Raw genomic sequence first — 21,655 nt, 5'->3', positions numbered from 1 at the left:
GGCCGGGCTGCGGGAGAGGATGAAGAAGGAGCAGGTGGCACACTGCCAGTTCTCCGTGTGGTACCCGCTGTTCCGCGCCGTCACCATCCGCAGGTGAGGGGCTGTGAGCGGGGCGGTGCTGGCGGTCAGGAAGGAAGGACTCAAGGAAAGCGCCTGGGTGGATCCAAAGGCAGTGACTCAGTGTTCAAAATGCTTAATCTTTTCATGAGTTTTCATGCTCGCCGAATGTCTATGTTTAGGCAGCTCGGTCAAGGCCAGGCTGAGCTCTGGCAGCCTGATCTGCTGCCCTTTTAGTGGGTGGCAACAAGGCGCGCTGCAGGCGTTACAGCCAGCTGAGCTTTGAAGTCCCTCCCAGCTCAGTCTGTGATTCTCATTTAGTGAGAGCCGTGCGTATTTACACCTCGAGACACGGGATGCCATCCAGAGAGACCTAGGCGGGCTGCAGCACTGGGCCCAGCTGAGCCTTGTGAGGTCTTGTGCCTGGGTTGTGGCAGGCTCCTGGTAGTACGAGATGGGGGATGTAAGGATGGGGCACAGGCCTGCTGATAAGGGTTGGGGTAATGGTGGGTGGAAAGCTGGATGTGAGTCAGTAATGTGCCCTCACAGCCCAGAAAGCCAACTGTATCCTGGGCTGCATTAAAAGAAGTGTGGCCAGCAGGGTGAGGGAGGTGGTCGTGCCCTTCTGCTCTGTGCTGGTGAGGCCTCAGCTGGAGTGCTGTGTCCAGATGGGGAGTCCTCAGTACGGGAGAGATGTGGACCTGTTGGAGGGGAGGGCTACAAAGACGATCCAAGGTATAAAACACCTCTCCTATGAGGACAGGCTGAGAGAGCTGGGGCTGTTTAATCTGAAGAAGGCTGTGAAGTGATCTGAGAGCAGCCTTTCAGGATCTAAAGGCGGGCTGTAAGAAAGGGGACAGACTCTTTAGCAGGGTCTGTGGTGATGGAACAAGGGAAAATGGTTTAAAGCTTAAAGAGGGGAGATTTAGATTGAATATAAGGAAAAAGTCTTTCCTAGTGAGGGTCATCATGCACTGGAACAGCTTGCCCAGAGATGTGGTGAATGCCCCATCTCTGGAGACTTTCAAGGTTAGGCTAGATGGGGCTCTGGGCAATCTGATCTAGCTGTAGGTGTTCCTGTTTATTGCAGGAGAGTTGGACTAGATGGCCTTTGTGTATCCATTCCAATTAAAAAGATTCTATGATATTTGGAACATTAAGTTGATATAGGCAAATTTAGATTTGCATCTCAGAAGGAAGAACTTTATTTTGAACAACATGTTGTCCCCCTGCACTGTCCGCACATCTTTTCTTTGTATTTCCTAGCAGTTTGAAAAATTAAAGTGGTTTTGTTCATTTCATTAAAAAATTTTGGTCTTTCTCCTGTACATCCCTTCAGGGAGAAAGGGAGTTCCTTTTTGGGAAGGAGTGAGGGGGAGCAATAGAAATTTGTATTTTCATCGTTTTAGAGAATAAAGTGTACTGCTATGGTATGTTCCATTAAAAAATAATTATCTAACTGTTTTAGTAAGTAATATTATTAATAAATTATTGAAGTAATTCTTTTTCTTTTTTTTTTCCTAGTGTCATACTTCCTCTACCAGAGAATGTGAAAGAATATTTGCTGGATGATGGAACACTTGTGGTTTCTGGAAGGTAAAGAGTGTTTACCATCCACCATGCGAGTATTAATGCTGTTTTATTGTCACAATGATATTTGTGTTTGCTTATTGTAACTTATGTATTTAATTTTGTAAATTTGACCAGTCTCACTGCAGTAAACCTTGTTCTGTATGAACGTGTGTATACAAACTAGTGCTATTAGTAAAATTTGACTTGCTAATGCTTAATGCAGATCCCAAAACCCATACGATGTGTGTGATTCCAGACTGGGTAGGGGCAGTTCTTTTTATTTTTTCCTTCCAGAGTCTAACAGTTCTCAGATGTCAGTGCCAATCCTGAAGGTGTTTGGTTGCTTTGGTAAGCTGGTTGCAGCTCAGTGCCTTGAACAGTGCTGCAGCATTCCCATGCCTGCAGCCTCATACAGGGATGGAGTGTCCTTACTTGAGTTGATTTCTCAATAATATAAATCAAATATGAAATCTTACTAATTACTGAGGTTATATAATCATTTGCTTGCCTATAATCAGTGCATATGATGAGGCTGAATGTACTGCCTGTATACCAATGCTAACATTCTGAATGAAAAGTGAGATTGGTGTCTATGAAAAACAACTTATATGAACCCAGGCTTTATTCTTTGTTTTCAGCTTAGAATCTCACCATATAACTCTCTTAAAATGATTATTGCATGCATACATCTTGCTGGTAACCAGACTCAGAGGAGTTTGTCTCTCACAGAGCAACCAATTAGACTATGAATATAAGGGAGCTATGTCTAATTTCTCAGGAGCCAATTCACACAAAACTGAAGCTGTTTAAACACCTTGTAAAGATGAAAAGTGGGAATTATTCTTAAAGCCATTTTGGATAAGAAGTCATGTTGTTGCCTTCTGCAGAACATTGTAACTTATTTAATAACTGCCACTTAATTTGTAATCAGATTCAGAAAATTTGAAACAGATGCTTCGAGTTCACAGCTGTGCTGTATGAACAGGTTTGGTATCTCAGTGGAATAATGGACATCTGTATAATTGACTTCAGTTATATTAAGATAATTCCAATTTAAAATTCCCTCCTAAAAACTCATTTTTCTCTTGAATTGAACATTCTTAGCTAGAAGTGCTAAAAGTCAATGTGATCTTCTTACAGTCAAGGCTGACATGAATTTTAAACCTCAGTGAGCCTCTGATCTGAGCTCTAGACCTCAAAAACTGAATGGACAGTTTGATCCCTGTGAAAGTGCATTAGGGAAATGTACTGCAGAAACGTGGCTTGAAGAATTGAATTTTTGCTAGCAGCACTTAACTGCAGAGATTTGAACTTAACCTGATTGCTATGCTGACTTGCCTTCTTGTTGTTCTGCCTTAAAGACCACTGAGTTATATGGGCTAAAAGAACCTTCAAAAGTCACTTCAAATTTCAAGGGAATATTTTGCACTCAAGTGTTTTCTCCCAGAGCTGCTAGTGTGTACAACAGCACATCTCATCTGTGTAGAAAAAGGAACTTTCCAGGAGGAAGCTAATGACTGTGTAACCACTTCAAGTAGGATCTTCTGTGAGCAAAGTGTGAGGGTGCTTTGTTTTCAGAACCAACGGTCTATGGGTCAGCATTTGAAATTCAAATTTTCAATCTTTTTTTGCTTGAAAAGGAGTGTGGAGGCAAAGCATAATTTAAGCTGATCTTTTAAAAAAGAAGTTAGTGGTACTGCGTGAGTACAGAAAAGATCAAAAAGAATGATTAATAGGGTGTGGAAAAGCTTGGGTTATGGTGTGTTCAGAGCAGAAAGTGATTTCTTCATTGGAAAGAATCCAAGTGCTTTGGACAGGGTGCAAGTCCAATGTCGGGGTGTTTTGTCTTCAGTTTTTCTGTACTGGCTTGCTCCAGTTTTCTTTGTTGGGATTTTGAGACTTAATCCTATTAGAAAGCATTCTGAGATCAACAGTTGGTAGTTGCTATGGAATTATATTATATACAGTCAACTCAAACTCCAGTGCTCATTTTTTTTTCTCTCCTCATTTTTTGGCTTAGAGAAGATCCACCAACTCAAACCCCAGAGGGGAGTGATGATGCAGAAGAAATACAGGTGAGTAATACCTCAATTTTGTTTTTCCTTTAGAGACTTGATGTTAAACATGTAACCATTTCTGCATGCTTTACAAGTGAAGATGGTACTTTACCAAAATGATAATCACATGATATTTGCCTTAGAAAAAGTTTACAAACATTATTATTTATTCTGTGACATCAAGAAAAAGTGTGTGATAGGGCACAGAAACACTTCAAACTTTTTCTTTTTAATTACATTTCTAATAATGTCTAGAGAGTGCTAGGAGATGATGGAAGTGGAAAATATTGCTGTTTTATGCCATGAAAGATTAGGAGGAGTGTATTTAGAGGAGTTGCATCAAGAAATAATGAGAGTCCTTAAGGCTGTAAGATATTCCAGAATTAAAAAATGCTGGAAAGTGTTATAAAAGCAAGATGACAGAAATCACAAAAGAGGTGAGAAAGAGGAACATAAGAGGACTAGTGGATTGTGGGTTTAATCACAGGATCATAGAATTGCTCAGGGTGGAAAATACCTTAAAGGTCATCGAGTCCAGCCACAACCTAACCATACTACCCTAACTCTAACAACCCTCTGCTACATCGTGTCCCTGAGCACCACATCCAAATGGTTTCTAAACACATCCAGGGAAGGTGACTCAACCACCTCCCTGGGGAGCCTATTCCAGTGCTTCACAACCCTTTCTGTAACGAAGTGTTTCCTGATATCCAACCTAAATTTGCCCTGGTGCAACTTAAGGCTGTTTCCCCTCATCCTGTCACCTGTCAGCAGGGAGAAGAGACCAACCCCGCCCTTGCTGTAAGCACCTTTGAGGTGAAGAGAGCAATGAGGTCTCCTCTCAGCCTCTTTTTCCCCAGACTTAACAGCCTCACTTCCTTCAGTCTCTCCTCGTAGGGCATATTCCCCAAGCCCTTCACAAGCCTTAATGATAGAAGTGTGGGAGGCAAAGGTTTAGGTAGGAAAGACTCCACAGAGTTTTGTAGTCTTGTATATGAATCACAATCATCTCATATAGGTGTTGTCTCTTATTTGTACTTCACAACAGTACTTTTATTGAACGTACACAATTTTTCCTGTCTTAATTTATAACTGTTATAATTAGAGGCATATTGTTCTGGAGAAGAATCAGGGCAATGTTTTTTACATGTTGTAGGAAGCTGTATAGATTCTGATGTTCTCATAAGTTATAAATGATGTCACGAGAAACCATTGACCTTGGGTTTGTTCTCTTTTCTCAACAGTGGTCAGATGATGAGAACACTGCAACACTTAAGGTAAGGTCCTCTAAAATCCCAGCATATGGGTCTGTAAGCAATATTCTTTCTGAGCCCTGTGGTACAAACCTGTGGCCAGTTACTGATACCTGCTGTAGTTAACGTTTTTCTGATCATTCTCACTAGATGGCAGTGTAGGTGTTTGCAACCTTAAAAATGTTCTGTTGGCTTAATTTTACTTAACGAAAAATGAAGTGCTTCTTTCCCTCATTCCCAACAATCACATGCTTTTTAGAATATAGGAAATGAACTGAAGGATTAGTCTAAATATAGCTGCCTTTTATTTTCACTGCTTTGAATATCTTCCAATTGCTTAATTGAACTGAATGCAGAAGAAATGAAGTCCCTGCAGCTCAGTTTTCACAGAACTTCTCTTATACCTTTGCCATTATTTCCTTCTAAGTACCTTGCTTTCTATTGTCTTGTTTTCCCCTTTTTCTTGTTTTAATGCTCTCTTTGTGCTGTGCCCAGCTTAGAATCAGGATCATAGAATCATTAAGGTTGGAGCCTTACACAACACAATATGAAAATACATCTTAAGATGTATTATATCCATTGGAAGGGTACAGAGCAAGTGATTTCAGTTTAGTCAGGTAAGGAACTGTGTATTTGTGTGGATTTCAGCTCTGTAACTCCAGTTTTACTGGGACTGGCTGGGATGTAGTTTGTTGTCTTCAGAGCTGCCCATGTGGTGGTGTGGTTTGGATTTGTCTGAAACAGTATTTGTAACACGCAAACATTTTGAGTGTTGTTGAGCAATCCTTGCGTAGCATCAAGGCTTTCTCTTTTCTGACTGTGTCCTCATTTTTCTCTCCAATCCCAGCCTAATTGTTGGGAAGCAAGAGAAAAGGACAGAGCCAGGACAGCTGACCTAAACTGTCCTAAGGGATATTCTGTACCATAGAATATCTTACTTAGCAGCAAAACAGGTAGAGGAGGAAGAGAACTTCAAGTTACAGGGTGACTTTTGTTCAGAGACTGCCTGGGCTTTGTCTTTCATCAACCTTGCAACTTTGAAAACGTTTGATTATGGGTGTGGGTTGTGCCCATGGCTATTTCCAACAAAAATACACCAAAAAAAATCTGAAGTAGAAATTCAGTGTGCCATGTATCTTCTTGTAAATCTGGAGGAGGTGATCAGTCTGAAAGCACCATGATAAATATGCTTTCTCTGTGTGCAAACTAAGGGCAGTTCTGAAGATAAAAGTGAATGGGAGTAGTCTCCTGTGCTTCCAGGTAATGCATGTTACCACTCTGGCAGTGATGAAGAGAATGAAGAAACAGCCTGTCTAGAAAGCACAAAGCTGGGAGCTGCACCTGGAGTTACTGCAGAACACAGGAATGGATCAAGCAGCAGTGTGGAAGCTGAATAGGGAGACAATAGGAACAGTGATGAAGAAAAGCAGGGGAGGCTGGAGACTGTTGTGCAGCCTAGGGCACTCTGTTTTCCTAATGGCAGTGGAAATGCCTGAAACAGTGATTGAACAGCTGGTGGGAAGGCAGCAGTAACCCAGGGGAGCTCAGCTGCAAGCAATGCAGTTGAGTGACTAGAAGGGGTGGAGCCAGGATCTACTTCTTCCCAGATATCATTAAAGGGATGGCAATGGAGGTGGGGGCATCTCTTGCTGGAGATCCCTGCCTACCCGAGGCCTTCCAAAGCTAAGCAGCTCTTTTCCTTCATTTCTGTATCTGTGGCTGCTACATTTGGGCTTGTTCTCATTTGCTGTAACCAAAGACTGCCACCCTGCTATTATCATCCCATTATAGCATTACACTAATGGTAAGTCCTGGATTATGATTGGTTTCCCATCTGCTTTTATTGCCAGGGAGCTATAAGATGGGTTGTGACTATAATTATTTCTGCTTGGTGCCCCACCTGAGTCACGAGGTAGAAGTTGTTTCCCTTGCCCCTTCTATATTCTGAAGAAGAATTAGAACATAGGATCATATAAAAGTGTATTTAAAAATGTCAAACATCCAGAATTTGGTCAGTGTTAGAATTTAACTTCTTTATGCTGCCTTAGAGCTCTTCTTTTGTGTAATGTTTTTTTTTCACTTGTATTAATCAAATGAGATGATAGCATTATTTTCTCAGTGAGTTTTTATATGTGCTGGCATTACATATGTGGTATGGCTCCTGGCTTCCATCAGAACAAGAGGAGGTCAGAATGCACTGCGTGAAAAGTTTTACTTCTTACTGAAATGCTTTTTTCTTTTTTCTTCCTTAGAATTGACTGAAGCTCTAAAAATGAAATAGAAGAAGTGCTTATTTCAATTTTTCAAGTGTGGTTTCCCACAGAGCCTGCATAATGTACTAAGGAAAGACAGGGATGTATGAAGCTCAGTTTAGGTTGCTGTACTTCTTACTTTTTTTTTTGATTTATTTAAAGTGTGTGCACTCTGTGAGGGGCTGCAGGATGGATGTACAAGAATGTATAGTTTTTATGGTCACTTGTATGGCTGTGAGGGCTTTGTTGTTTTAGAGCTTAGTTGGCTTTAACCCAGGAGTTACCTTTGGGTTACATTTGCAGGTGTAGGTAGGAATAGTGTTGGCTTTTGACCTGTACCTGTCTGAAACACATACAAATACTTTCCTATTATTTTAAAGATCAGCAGTCAGTTGTTTGTTGTTTTTTTTAACTGTTCCACATTAAGAGTGGAGCTTGTGGCTTCTTGGTCTTTTTTCTCCTATCTTATGCTTACAGTTGTTGCAATATTCTTTGTAAGTCAAAGTTTTCTGTTCCAACGTGTGTCCTGATTTTGATGCAAGTTGGCTTGTATTACTAAGCTACTTTAAAGACTTTATTTCAAATGTTTCTAGAAACACTTTATAAAACCAAAAGTTAAGTGAGCTGTCACTCAAGTTCTACATTAACTACATTTATTATTTTTTTTCTTCCTTGTCTTGCTCTTGTTCCTTCTTCAGGCACCAGAGTTCCCAGAGTTTACAGCTAAAGTTGAAGAAGCCATAAGTTCCTTAGGTGGCAGTGTTTTTCCTAAGCTAAACTGGAGTGCTCCAAGGGTAAGAATGCTGACTCCTAAAACTTGTAACAGATGCTATCACACAGAATTTTTTGGTTTATCTTAATGCATTGGAAAATAGAGTGGACTAGTGAGCTTGATAAGGAAGGGAGTGATAAATGACATCAGTTAAGTTTGATACAGCAAATTGTTCTGGTGAATTAGAGCTCAGTGGTTTGTTGTTTGGTGAGCCTGATGCAAGATAGCACTGTCTGTCTTCTATAACATCTGGTTGTCTTTGCTCTAGGTATCAGTGTGGTGGCCTTACTCTCCTCATTCAGGATATCAGTTGAAAACCTTACATGGGATAAAAAGAAAAATAATCATTTTTCCTTTTTCAAAAAAGAATAAATTTCCCTCTAGTTGTTTTTAGGCGCTCTAACTACACCTTAAGAATGGATGCTCCTAAGTGATTTTGTATTATATTCTCAAGGGAAATTAGTGTTCAAGCATTCTGGGAAAGTGCTTGGAAGTGAGGCAAGCACTTCATTTTTGAATAGATTTGGTCTACTTTCAGCAGATTGTTCGTAAGAGACATAACTATTCTATGTTAACAGCTGATGAAGCTTTCTTCAAAATCCAAAAATCATTTTCTGTGTGTGTCAACTGTTGCATAATGTTTTGTTCTGATAGATCAATAGCTTGCATTACTCTGCTAGAAAAGCTGCGTTTTTGGATAATCCTTTTTTTTTTTCTTCCTGTGTAGGATGCTTACTGGATTGCAATGAATAGCTCTCTGAAATGTAAAGCTCTAAGTGACATTTTCCTCCTCTTCAAAAGTTCAGACTTCATTACTCGTGACCTCACTCAGCCGTAAGTAGATTTCTAGCAGCCTTATCTAGTAAAAAAAAAAAAACAACACTAACCCACAGAGGGTAGTTTTTCAGTACCTTGGAAAGATGTTGCTCTTTACTGAAGAGTAACAATTAGTATTTGAGAAAAAGATTCATGTTCACGTATAAAAATTGTCTATCAAGTAAATCTCAAGTACAGTAAGTAGTTGTTCTTTGAAATGTTCTCTCATCTTTCTTCCTCTTTTTCTCCCTGCACCACACAAATAAACACCAGGGCCAGTTTACTGCAGAAAGTTGTGAGGCAAATTATCGTCAGTGTTACTTACCATAAGCGAGTAACTTCTTGTAAACTGGAGTTGTTTACCTCATTTCAGTGAACAGGAGAGAAGTAGGCTCCATTTTCTTCTTATACTTAATTGGCTTAATTTTGATACGTAAATGAATGAAAAACAAACCAGGAAGACATACAGAAGTATAGCATGTAAAATCAGACCATGGACTAAGGCCTTTTTTATTGAGATGCTTTCTCAAGCAAGTGATATTTTAATGTTTTGGGGTAATTTTCTTGTTTTTTATCAAGCACAGTAGTCTTGTCTTATGTAGCTAATGACCTGGTGAAAATTGTATTGTCTAAAACACAAAACCACTTGTATTAATGTAGTCCAACTGCTGCCTTCCTTTTTGTTTCTGTAACTCTAATAGCACTTTTTTCCCCAGTGATCTGTTGGTGCATTTGAAATAATGAATAGGTAAAAACATCCTCATCCTTATCTCTGCATTTATGGAGTGCTAGCAGTGTTGTCAGTCCAATTCTGATACTATGTTTTATGTTACATCTAACCTGTAACAGTATGTGGTGGAGAGGAGGAGAATGGGAAAGAGGGGAGATGATGTTGGAGTGATAAGACAGTTAGAAAAGTGTGTTAGATTGCAGAAACAGTTGTAAGCACTGTGAATTTTAAGTTCTGGGATCACAAGGAATGAAAGTGCTAAGAGAGATGCCATCTGCATTTCAGAGTTGATGCTCGGTGTTTCTCAGGTGCCTTACTAAGGAGCTTTTCTTCATTATTTCCACTGATGGGAGGCCAGACTGCTTGGCCTGGTAACCCTTGGAGCAAACTGTCCTAACGTGATCTTTGTTGTAACAGCTTGTAGGCCTGGATGTATCTCAGGGGTCTGAAAAGTATCAAGTCCTTTGTGAATGATTTTTCCTAGCCAGCACGGGTTCATGAAGGGCAGGTCGTGCTTGACCAACCTCATCTCTTTCTATGACTGGGTGACCAGAGTGGTAGATGAAGGAAGGGCTGTTGATGTAGTCTACCTAGACTTCAGCAAAGCCTTTGACAGTCTCTCACAGGCTTCTGCTGGGAAAACTGGCTGCCCATGGTCTGGACAGATATACACTCCTGTGGGTAAGGAACTGGCTAGAGGGCTGTGCCCAAGGGGTAGTGGTTAATGGAGTTAAGTCCAGCTGGCGACCCGTTATGAGTGGTGTCCCCCAGGGGTTGGTACTGGGGCCCATCTTGTTTAATATCTTTATTGATGACCTAGATGAGGGGATTGAGTGCATCCTCAGTAAGTTTGCAGATGACACCAAGTTAGGAGGTGGTGTGGATCTGCCTGAGGGTAGGGAGGCCCTGCAGAGGGAGCTAGATAAGCTGGATTGCTGGGCTGAGATGAATGGGATGAGGTTCAACAAGGCCAAGTGCAGGTCCTGCACTTTGGCCATAACAACCTCAAGCAGTGCTATAGGCCTGGGGACGGGTGGCTGGATGATTGTGAAGAAGAAAGAGACCTGGGGTTGTTGGTTGATGCTTGGCTGAACATGAGCTGACAGTGTGCCTGGGTGGTCAAGAGGGCCAGTGGCATCCTGGCCTACATTAGAAATAGTGTGGCCAGCAGGAGCAGGGAGGTGATCATCCCCATCTACACAGCACTGGTGAGGCCGCATCTCGAGTATTGTGTTCAGTTTTGTGCCCCTCACTACAGGAAAGATGTTGAGGCCCTGTAGCGTGTCCAGAGAAGGGCAACGAAACTGGTGAGGGGTCTGGAATGGAAGTCTTACGAGGAGTGGCTGAGGGAGCTGGGATTGTTCAGTCTGGAGAAGAGGAGGCTCAAGGGGAGACCTCGTTGCTCTCTACAACTTCTTGAAGGGAGGTTGTGATGAGGAGGGGTTTGGCCTCTTCTCCCAGGCAACAAACAGGACCTGGGGAAATGGCCACAAGTTGTACCAGAGGAGGTTTAGGTTGGACATAAGGAAGAACTTTTTCTCTCAGAAAGTGGTCAGGCACTGGAATGGCTGCCCAGGGAGGTGGTGGAGTTGCCATCCCTGGCAGTGTTCAAGAGGTGCCTGGCTGAGGAGCTACAAGATATGGTTTAGTGCTTGTGGTAGCAGTGGTAATGAGAAGACAGTTGAACTAGATGATCTTACAGGTCATTTCCAACCTTGTGATTCTATGATTCTGTGAATATCTGTGGGTTTTTTTTTTTGTATTCTACTGTCCTCATGCATAAAAAAGTTGAGCAGCAATTACCCCAAGCTCCTTGGTGAATGCTTGTTTGGTTAACCCCATTCTAATGTTTGGGATGCAGTCAAGTGTTTAGAAAGCACTGTGCACTTCTGAAAGCTGTGGCAACTGAACTTGTTTGTGTGTGCAGTCTTGTGCTTTTAGGTTATGCCATTTATATGGTAGAAAGGATTGGCTTGATTACCTTCACTGGGATTGCAATTGGTTCATTTTCTCCTAGGGTTTTTATCTCACATCAGGTCAGGTTAGTGCCTCAGCTGTTCACCTTGTCCTTTGCAGACAGCACTGACTTACAGAGCAGGCAGTGAATGCATTCCTATATTGTGAAATTTCACAGCATGGGTGTTAACTTGAGCCATCAGTAATTTCACCTTAGATTCACACCAGACTAAAAGCAGTGCTGGCTGAGCAGCCTTTAGCAGGTATGTTCCCTTCCACTGATCCTGCTTGGGGAGGTGTGACCTCCAGCAGAAAAGCTTCTCAGATTGTCCTAATTCAGTCCATTTGCACTCCTCTTCCAGAGTGCTAAAATGGAATGCACAGTTGGGTAATGCAACTCAGCAGGAGGTAGGTAAATCAACCTCATGATGTATTTGCCAGATTGTCACCTAATCCCAAGGTTAAGGTGAAGTTTCATGTGAGAAGCACTGTGTTTATTTCCCTTCCTATAAAGTCCATGAATTTGAGTGGAAATGGACCTTACAACAAGATGAACATCACATGTAAAAGCACTCTGGTTTCTGTGTATCCTGTGAATAAAGAACAAATTATTGTCCAGTCTGTGCATGGTATATCTAAATTGCTAAGTTATTAATACAAAATGTCCCCATCCAAACACAGAAATAATTACTGCTGAGTTACAGAGGTGGGCTTAATTATGCTATTGATTAGCTGCCAGCTCCACAGTCCTAGCAAGCAGAAACTAGAAGTGCAATTGGCGTAAGAACCAAAGTGCTGAACACACAAAAATTGAAAACATAATATGTCTAAACCCTGGAAGGGCTGATCAGAGTAAGGAGAAGGGATAGAAATGCTATATTTGTTTTTTTTCATTAATATTCAGTGTGTTCTAAAAGCTTCTTGGCCTGCATAATTAACAACTGAGATCTTTGTTTATTCTTTTTCCTGTTCAGAGGTGTTAACTTAAAAATATACGTCCTGGGTTGTGACACAGAGAAGACTTTACAATGGCAAGTTGAAGATCTGTTTCTTGATGTAGCATTGTCAGTGATGTGGGACTTAAAACAAGTTCTCTGCCTCTTTCTTCTCTTGTTTCCTGTCTGCTTCTCTGATATTGATCCATCTGTTGTTCAGGTCAGGGAAATGCCCTTGCTGCAATTCTTAACTGTCTCCAGCCCTGAGAAAACTTCAGCTATGCAATACCTTGACACAAGCCATGAAAAATATGGCCTTACTGCAGATACAGAGCGTGACTAGATAAGCTTTGACTATTTAAATGTTTGGATTTTCTCATCATGTTGGCACTTGTTTGGTTTAAAAGCTCAGAATGAGTTAACTTCCCTCTTGGAACAGCCATAAATTAGCAAAGACTTCAGAGCAACGTTCTCGTTAACGTAGTCATTGTTTCTGCTTCAAGTAAGCACTACATTTTACTTTGCTGAGTTCACAGGAAACTTGTGGGTGGTGTGATCCTTGACTTTCCAGTTTTTAATGTAGGCTTTCAAGAACTTAATGTTGTAGTTGTGTGACAGAAGAAATCCCTTTCTAACTGGGATTTCTGTTAAGCAATCAACACTCCTCTTTTGAACAGAAAGTGTAGAGCTAGTACACAGCTTTCTTGCTAATTATTAGAACGTTTGGGCTGCATTTTGTTAAAACTAAATACCCCCCCCAAGGCTGCTATAAACAGTAGCAATAGTTTTAATGATAGGGTAGTGCCCTTTCAAAGATAGGCCCATTGTCACTAATAAGCAGAATATAAACCTTAGAAATTCTGTTGAACTTGGGAGATAGTTTCTATGATTCTGCAGTGTAGTGCTGAGCTTTTCAGATCTGCAGATGTCACTGTTGGGATGTTGAACCTCACAGCATTTTTGTGGTTATTAAATAACCATCAGTAGAGATGAAATCAGATATCTGAAGTTCAGCCTTGGTCAAAAGCAACCTCATGCAAAAGCTGTTCTTGGCAGGCACTGTCCTTTGGCACAGGCAGAAGCAGGTGAAACCAACCAAACCAGGATGCTTGTGAAAGTGATCACTTATGAGTAACAAAATGCCTGACTCAAAGAGAGTCAAATATGGCTCTGCTGACACTAAACTTGATTTGTTCATCTAGGAAGTCTTTTTCTTTTTAGTAAGAAGTTGTGAAGCTTTTTTTCCCTGATGTGGAGGGGTGACAGCCTGTGTTCTCCTGATGGAACATAGGAGGCAGTGTTGGCTCATGGAGAAGTGGCTTGGCAATCAGGGTACTTTTTTGCAAGAACAGTACCTTTGCTTAAGACTTGCATATAACATATTTCAAGATAAACAGTTCCACGTGAGGTGATATGGAATGTGATGCCTCAGACATCTTCTGTTCTTGAGGTTTTACTCGCATGCCCATTTTTTCCCTAGGAATTTCCAGTGCAGGTAGTAATACAGAAATGTATCTTTTTTTTTAATTAAGATTTTAAATAAAACTGAGACATCAGTGGAATTGTCTGGTACAAAGTGATTATTTTAGCTCTCATATTGGTAATTGTTTATTCTGTGATGATAATCTCATTTCATTGCTCTCATAGCAGGATGGGTACTGGAGATTTTACAAACCTTCTTAGTCATTTTTCTCAGTGCTGCATGCTGAACTGCACAGCAGCTTCATGTAGGGTGTGCTGTTGTCAGGTGTATGCATTTGGAGATTAATGTGCATTTGCTACTTGAAAGACCTTGATCCTTCTCTTGTTAGATATCTAAGTGTAAATCTATAAACAAGCTGTTGACCACACCACAGTGTCAATAAACAGTGGAATTTAATTCCTTCATGCTTACTAGTATTTAAAATGATAATTTTCAGAGGCTTCAGAAAAGGAAGCTGGTGTATCTTTCAATTTTGTGGTCCTCAGGTCTCTCTGATGCTCCTTCAGTTACCTGAAGATGATGTACTTGAAAGAAACTCTGCTTAGCCTTCTGTCTCTGAAAAGGCTCTGTGTAATGGGTGAACTCAGCTGTCCAGACAGTTAATGCTGGAACAAGTTGCTAAAAAAAAAAAATAATACAAAAGAACAGAAGATATCTCCCCCCTCCACCCTTGTAGCCTCCACCCAAATTATCAGTGCTGAGCAAGGGATAGTTCTGACCTTCTTATAAGGCTGTTTTTTGATAGCTGGAAGAGATTGCATCTAACTGAAATGGAGCAGATTACAGATACCCCAATCTCAAATATGGATTTCTCTGAAAGTTAATGCAGGTCTGAGTGTGCAGGGACTGTGGAACACTGTATTAGGCTTCAGCTGCCTTTTTACCTGTAGTTTATGGTTATTTTGGTGTGTGGGGAATATTTTCCTGAGCATAGTAAGCAGATATGATTGCAATGGGGGGAATTTTGAGGATAGCAAAACTCCAAGCTCTCAGGAGTGTTTCTATTGCCTTGACAGATCTTAAATTGCTGGGAATATAAACTGTAGCTGTTATCTGTATACATAGGCTTACAGATATGTGGTCTCTGATTTACTTTTGGAAAGCATGCTCTTCTCTGTGTGGTGAATATTAAAGCCTAAACTAAAAATTTATTTCTTCTGGCAGTATACTGAGAAAGCTCTTAGGAGAGCCCTTAGCCTCAGATTGAAGGCTGGGCAGCGTGATGCTTTGCTTGCAAAGTGTAAAGGCTTTGAGCAGCCACATCTTACAGTGCACTGCTTAGAGGAGAGATGTTAGGCTTCTGGATTGCTTAAGTTCAGTGCCAAAGGGAGATAGGAAAAATGTTGCCATTAAAGACTGTTGCTCAGCAGTGACCTTTTGCTCAGTTCTGCTCATCAAAGTAGTTTGTTGCCAGTAAGGTCAGGAAGTGTGTTTGGATGGAAGATTTATGTTCTCTTGCAATAATTCCTGTAAGTTTCAAAGGGAATTATCAAAACTTGCTGTATAATAGCAAAAATGTATGTAGAAATTGTCTTGGATATAACTGTCTCTGTTCTTGGTAGTTCCTGGATGGTGGCACACAGTGAGCTGCTCACAAGGGACAAAACCTCGACATCTGCTTGCAGTTATGGAAGTGGTTTTGTTCATTTTCACTCTCAGGAGATTTCTACGAGTATTTCTTAAGGCTCTTTAATTTAGCAAAACACCATGCTGTGGAATCAGTAGGAATCAGTAGTATTGAGCAGCACTGCTTTGCATCTCCTGTTCATAGAAATGAAAATAATCCTGAACTGCTGCAAGGCACGGTGATGTGTCTCAGGTATCTGGTTTAGGAAGTTAGCGTTAACAATTCCATCAAGTTTCATTGCAGCATATTTTCCCTAGTGCTCTTAGTGTTCATTTTGTGCTTGAGAATCCAGTTATGCCTGCACATCAAAAAAGGAGCAGCACTGTTGATTCAAGCAAAAGACTCAACGTTGAGTAAGCACTCATGTTTTAGCCAAGTTCCTGTGCAAATTTAGGCTTTTCCAAACTACACTACATGAAAAAAAGATGATTGTTTATAATTATGTAAAGTAGTTTTGTTTTGTCTCTGACACCACTGAAGTTGCTTGCTTTATCTGTCTTGGAGGTAATTTAGCTGTGGTTTTGGAATTAACATTTTTGGAGTAATTTTTCCTCACTGTGGCTAGAGTCTTATATCTAAAATCATATTTTGATGCCTGTGACTCTTCCAGATTTATTCACTGTACTGATGACTCCCCTGATCCTCCCTTGAACTATGAGGTAAGACTTTCTGTATGATTTCTAGGTTAACTTAAGTGAATTACATGTGGGCAGGCAGCCACTTGTGCTTGAGTATGTGCCCAAAAATAATTTCTTGTTTGTTTTGTGTTGCTGGGGAAGTGTGATTAAGAACTGGAGGTCATTAGGTATTCATTTAGTTGTGGGTCAGAGTCAAGCTGAAATTCAGATGTGTGAAGCTTCCTTGCAGCTTTCTGTTTTTGTCTGTCTGGTTTTGCCAGGAAGCTGAAGCTCAGAAGCTGAGAGTTGTATGTTCCCTATAATGTGCTTCTTGGGAACATCATGTTTGAGGTTACTAAGAGAAGCTAGCTGTTATGGCTGGGGTTTGCAGCTGATTACTAAGAACTGAAATGGTCTATATTATCTCATTAGATATGCTTTCTGCTGCATTAAAATATTTTGTTAGCAACTCAGATATTGCATTAAACAGTTCTTGTGGTGCTATCAGTTTTATGATAGCATCTAGTTATGTCTCTAATAATTTTTATGTAAATACAGCTTTTTGTCATCATCCCTTGGGTTTAAAAGGGCTTTAGGAAAGTGCATGAGCACTGTTTTGAAGCACTATCTTAATGGGCTTGAAAGATACAGAAGAGTCTTTTGTATTTACTTTGTAGTTTGGAACATTTGGTTATTGATTTTTCTTTTTATACTGCAGTTGATAGTGCTGGGAGTTTCCAGTGCCCACAAGCAGTAACTGAGACCCTTGAAAGAATGGATGCATCTGAATGCTTCAATTTAGGAAAAGCAGAGACTGTTGGAGATATGCTTTAATTAATGGGCATTCTCTCCTGTTCATGATAATAGTTTGGTTACTATTTAGTTCCTGTGTCCTTATTTTAACCAGTTTGTGCTTTCAGAGGCATCACAGAATTCTGCTTGGGTGTATACCACAATAGAGCTTCATCTGGTTAAACTGAGTTCTGCCCATCAGCTCTTTTGACTAGAGAGCAACTTTCTGCCAATTCCATGGCAGATTTATTGTGCCATGGTTTTCTGCTTTCCATGCTTTATAATTAATACAACTTAGAAGTTGTTTTATGAATAATTTCATGTTTAAATTCTCTGTGCTCAGAGCCAGGTAAGATGTGAGATAAAATTGGGTTTGTGGTGTGCTGTCAAATGTGGTTGTGAAAACCTCAGTGGCTGGAGGCTGTTGAGATGCTGGACTGTCCTCATGGTAAGAAAGTTTCTTCCTGTGAATAGTCTGAACTTTCTTCTTTCAACTTACAACTTCTCATCCTCCCATGAAGGACTTCATGACCATCTGATGTAGTTGGTGCTCATGGCCTATTTCTGTGCAGTCACAGAGGGCTTATGTATATAACAACTATATTCAGGGGTCTTGAAAGTGGAACTCCAGATGTATACATTAACAATATAGCATGCATCAAACATGTAATTGTGGGAAGAAGTGGCATTTACTAAATTATTTTCTGGATATCAGTGTTTAAATACATTGGCCTTCAGAAAAGGGGGCTCTAAACTGAGAAATTATTGCCTATTAGGATAATTTTTATTTTTGCATTCTCATCGTGTATAAATTAATGCTGAGTCAAATTCTTTTGAGTATTTCCTACGATAATTGTATGAACTGATCTTGTGGGTGGCAGCCTTGCCCATGGCTGTGGGATCTTTAAGGTCCTTCCAACCCAAGCCATTCCATGTTTGTATGAACTGCAGGGCAAGATTGTTTTGTCGTCTGATATAAGAATTAACATCAGAGATTGTCTTACTATTGCAGCAAAACTGCTGAAAGATCTAGAAGATATCCCTGTTTAAGTAAAAGAAGTTACCCTCTGAAACAATATTTTGTCATTTCTTTTCCCTTCACAGCTTGTTCTTCGCAAATGGTGTGAACTAATTCCTGGTGCAGAATTCAGATGCTTTGTCAAGGAAAACAAGCTAATAGGTGAGAAGTAGAGATTAAATTATTAGATGAAGTTCTTAAAAATTTCTCTGATTTCTTGAATTGGTGCTGAATCTGAACACATTCTTCTTTATCACTCTCAATTTGGGAATTAATGTCTGTAATCTTAAATGTGGCGTGTCAGTTTTCTCCCTCCACAGTCTTTGAAAGCCTGATGCCATAGTAAGCCCAATATGACAGTGGGAATATTCGTGGTTCTAATGGTTAATTCAGGAACCTCATCCAGAGGCTGTTTTGTAAGGGATTCCTTTATATTCAGGAGAGAATTTAAATCATACCCGACCTGCAGATCCAATTCAGAGGCAGTTAGTTGTTATGTTGATTAAATGTGACCACACTCGAATGTTAAATTCAGAAAGTTGTGGAGGTCAGAATACATCCACAAGTGTACCACGTGTCTGAATTCAAACTATATTTCATGTATTGCTCTAGATATGTTGAGTAGCCTCTCCTGTGACTGGAGCCTAGACAACTACTGCACATACAGGTGCTCGAACTGAGGAGTTTAAATGCAGCTGGAGTATCACTCTGGAGTTTGAATCCCTTTTTGATGTGTGCTACTGTGGAATCTTTAAAGGATGAAAAGAAATGAAAATGGCACAGGATTGGACCACGTAATAGTCCTTAACAAGAACCATTCTGCTTGAACTCTTCTAACAAAGTGTTGTAGCAGCGATGTTGCAAAGCTGTAATCCAGAATTAATAGGAAGGAAAGTGATTTTCTTTTTCTCTAAAAGAAAAGCAAGTTTGTTCACTTTTTGTCCCATACCTACATATTCACAAGCACCAAGATGGACACATGTAAGTGATATGTCCAGGATTCTTAATGATACAGTGGTGAAGGGATATTATGTAGTCCTCATTGTTTCTCCTGACATCTTAGAGCACAGTTACTACATGCTAGTACAGCACATGCCTTTTTGTACCTGTTAGGAGCTGTCAGTAATTTCTCTTCATCCTGTCCCACCTTATTCAGTCACTAGGAACTTACTTCCTGTCCTTTGTCTCTTGATCAGGGTGTTCTATGAACTGCACGGAGACTTTTTGGGGATCTGCTAATCTGGGTGTTGTCTGTTTGTGCCGACTGCAGGCTTTATTGCACTTCTTTGTAACAGAGTTTATTTTGCTAATAGCTGAGGTTATCCATTAATCCTGCATTACTTAATGATATTGACGTAACTTCTTGAAAGAGGAAGAGCAGAATCCTGTCCTATTAAGTGATTTTTATGATTCTGTTCAGCCTGGAGAAGAGAAGGCTCTGAGGTGACCTGAGAGCAGCATTTCAGTACCTAAAGAGCAGCTAGAGGAAAGAAGTGGACAGACTTTAGCAAGATCTGCTGTGATAGAGCAAAGGAAAATAATTTCAAGCTTCAAGAGAGTAGATTTAAGTTAGATATACAGAAGAAGTCTTTTACAGTGAAGGTGATGAGGCACAGGAGCAGGTTGCCACAGATGTGGTGCATGTTCCATCCCTGGAGACATTCATGGTGAGGCTGAATGGGGCTCTGAGCGACCTGATATCACTGTAGATGTCCCTGTTCACTGCAGAGGAGTTTAACTAGATAACCTCTAAAGGTTCTTTCCAACTTAAACAATTCTATGGTTCTAAGTGCTACTAGAACACAACTGCCAGTGATATGCATCACTGTAATGAATTCTAAAACATTTGAAAGTAGATCTATTACAGAATGCGTATGTGTGCATAATATGTATGCTTGAGAAAGAGAGTGATACTTACTTTCAAATACCCCAAGGCATTTATACTCTGCCTAATTAAACATTCTGCACATTGCATTAGTAAGTTTTGAAACCTGGGGAATTTACCAGTATGGGTTATTTTACAAGCACGCCAACTGCATTTCCTAAGACTTCCAAGTTTTTTTGCACAATATGTTCCCATGTTCTTAAAATTAATGAGCCTGTCAGTCAAGCTAAGGCTTGATACTTGCAAAGTGTAGTGAGTGCTTTTCCAGTTAGAAATCTGCATTCCCTGCAGTGCTGCCATCTCTTACTTTTTGTTTTTAGGCTTTGCAGTGGTATTCATAATTCAAAGTTCCACTTAAGATGTAAACTTTATACGGACATTTTTGAAAGAGCTCATCTTTGGAGGTGGTCAGCTTTGTCCTAAAGTAAGACTTGGTCTCTGTGTTTTACATATGGTTAAGAGTACACTGCCATCACTGATGCATCTTCTGTGGGAGATTCTGGCTTTTTTTCCTCCATAAATACTACAGGTTACTCAACTTGCAGTGAGGCATAGGTCTTAATTTGTCATTTGTCCAGCAGAGTGTTGCAGTGGTTTATGTTGACATATCCTGGATGAGAACTTTTGTCATTTAAGATGGAGTGTTTAATACTGTTGATGTTGACACAAACTATCATCTTGCATTCAAACAAATGCCTGAAACAAAGTGCTTGTGATGTAGTTGGGATGGTTTATCTCATGTCAGAAACAGAAGAAAGCCCTCAGGTGGGCACAAAGATACCAGATAATGTCGCTTTGATTCTAGGATTTAAGGTTTCAATTCTTGTGTCTTATCAAACAGGTAGGTGTTATTTCATGCTTAATGAGTAGGTTAAAGGAGAATCTTTATGATATGTCCAATTTTGTTCTCTTTGCTAATTGGCAAACCTGGCCTCTCCCCCTTTCATTTCACTCTTCTAAATGGAAGTGTTTTTCACTGAAGTAAACAAGGTTGAATGAAACAGAAAAGACAAGACATGGAAATGTAAACTCAGGCAAAGACTACTTCTGAAACTCACTTAAAAATAGCGAGAGTGTGTGCATGTAAACTGAGGTTCATCAAACATAGGGCAGAACTGTACAAGGAGAAAGTTTGTAATGGCAATGCTTCCAATACTGGAGAATAAAACCAAATGGCAGGTCATAGTTAATGGTTGAAACCTGGAAGAGAACCTTGTCTCTTGAAATAGTGGTGATAATGTTTGTACTCTTACAACTGTGATCTTTGTGATTGTTTTTTGCATTTGTTTGTTTCTTCCATGTCTAAAGCTCTTCATAGTCAATTAAATTTTTTGCCAGGTATATCACAGAGGGACTACACTCAATACTATGACCATATCTCTAAGCAGCACGAGGAGATCTGTAGATCAATACAGGAGTTTTTCAAGAAACACATACAGTATAAATTCTTGGATGAAGACTGTAAGTATCTTCAGATTTCAGTTACAAAAGGGAACGTAGGGAGGGGAGGAGGGGTTGAGGAAGGTTTATAAGGACATTCTGCACTTGTAGTACAAAGACTTAGCAAACAAAAGATTTGTTTGCTTGCTGTTTATTTTCTTTAAAGGTTTTTTCCCCCTTATGCTTGTTTCTAAACAAGAAAAAATCAGCATCTGAGTAACAGGATAAGAAATACTTAACAAAAGGCATTCAATATTAAGGAAAAATACTTATGAAGATGTTTTATGCTAAATATTGGTGTATTCTCTCAAGAAAAGATCTAGAAGTTTATTTTCAAGAACTTATACAAATTTCTATTAGAATATCGATGTACAGCATTTTGTCTGCTCAAAC

The 21,655-nt window shown here is 40.1% G+C and overlaps 1 protein-coding gene across 1 annotated transcript in view; it reads left to right on the top strand.

Moving 5' to 3' along the window:
• Window positions 1-6: 6 nt before the first annotated feature.
• Window positions 7-21,655, top strand: part of CDC123 (cell division cycle 123) — a 37,919-nt gene continuing 16,270 nt past the window's right edge. The window contains exons 1-9 of the mRNA XM_003201858.3: window positions 7-93; window positions 1,582-1,653; window positions 3,650-3,704; window positions 4,931-4,963; window positions 7,890-7,985; window positions 8,691-8,797; window positions 16,121-16,169; window positions 18,024-18,099; window positions 21,161-21,283. Of these exons, the coding sequence (XP_003201906.1) occupies window positions 20-93; window positions 1,582-1,653; window positions 3,650-3,704; window positions 4,931-4,963; window positions 7,890-7,985; window positions 8,691-8,797; window positions 16,121-16,169; window positions 18,024-18,099; window positions 21,161-21,283 (685 nt within the window). The 5' untranslated portion in view covers window positions 7-19. The remainder of the gene's footprint in view (window positions 94-1,581; window positions 1,654-3,649; window positions 3,705-4,930; window positions 4,964-7,889; window positions 7,986-8,690; window positions 8,798-16,120; window positions 16,170-18,023; window positions 18,100-21,160; window positions 21,284-21,655) is intronic.

The sequence above is a fragment of the Meleagris gallopavo genome, chromosome 1, assembly GCF_000146605.3.
Source record: "Meleagris gallopavo isolate NT-WF06-2002-E0010 breed Aviagen turkey brand Nicholas breeding stock chromosome 1, Turkey_5.1, whole genome shotgun sequence".
In the NCBI taxonomy this organism is placed as follows: Eukaryota; Metazoa; Chordata; class Aves; order Galliformes; family Phasianidae; genus Meleagris; species Meleagris gallopavo.
This window is presented reverse-complemented; position numbering and strand designations above follow the sequence as displayed.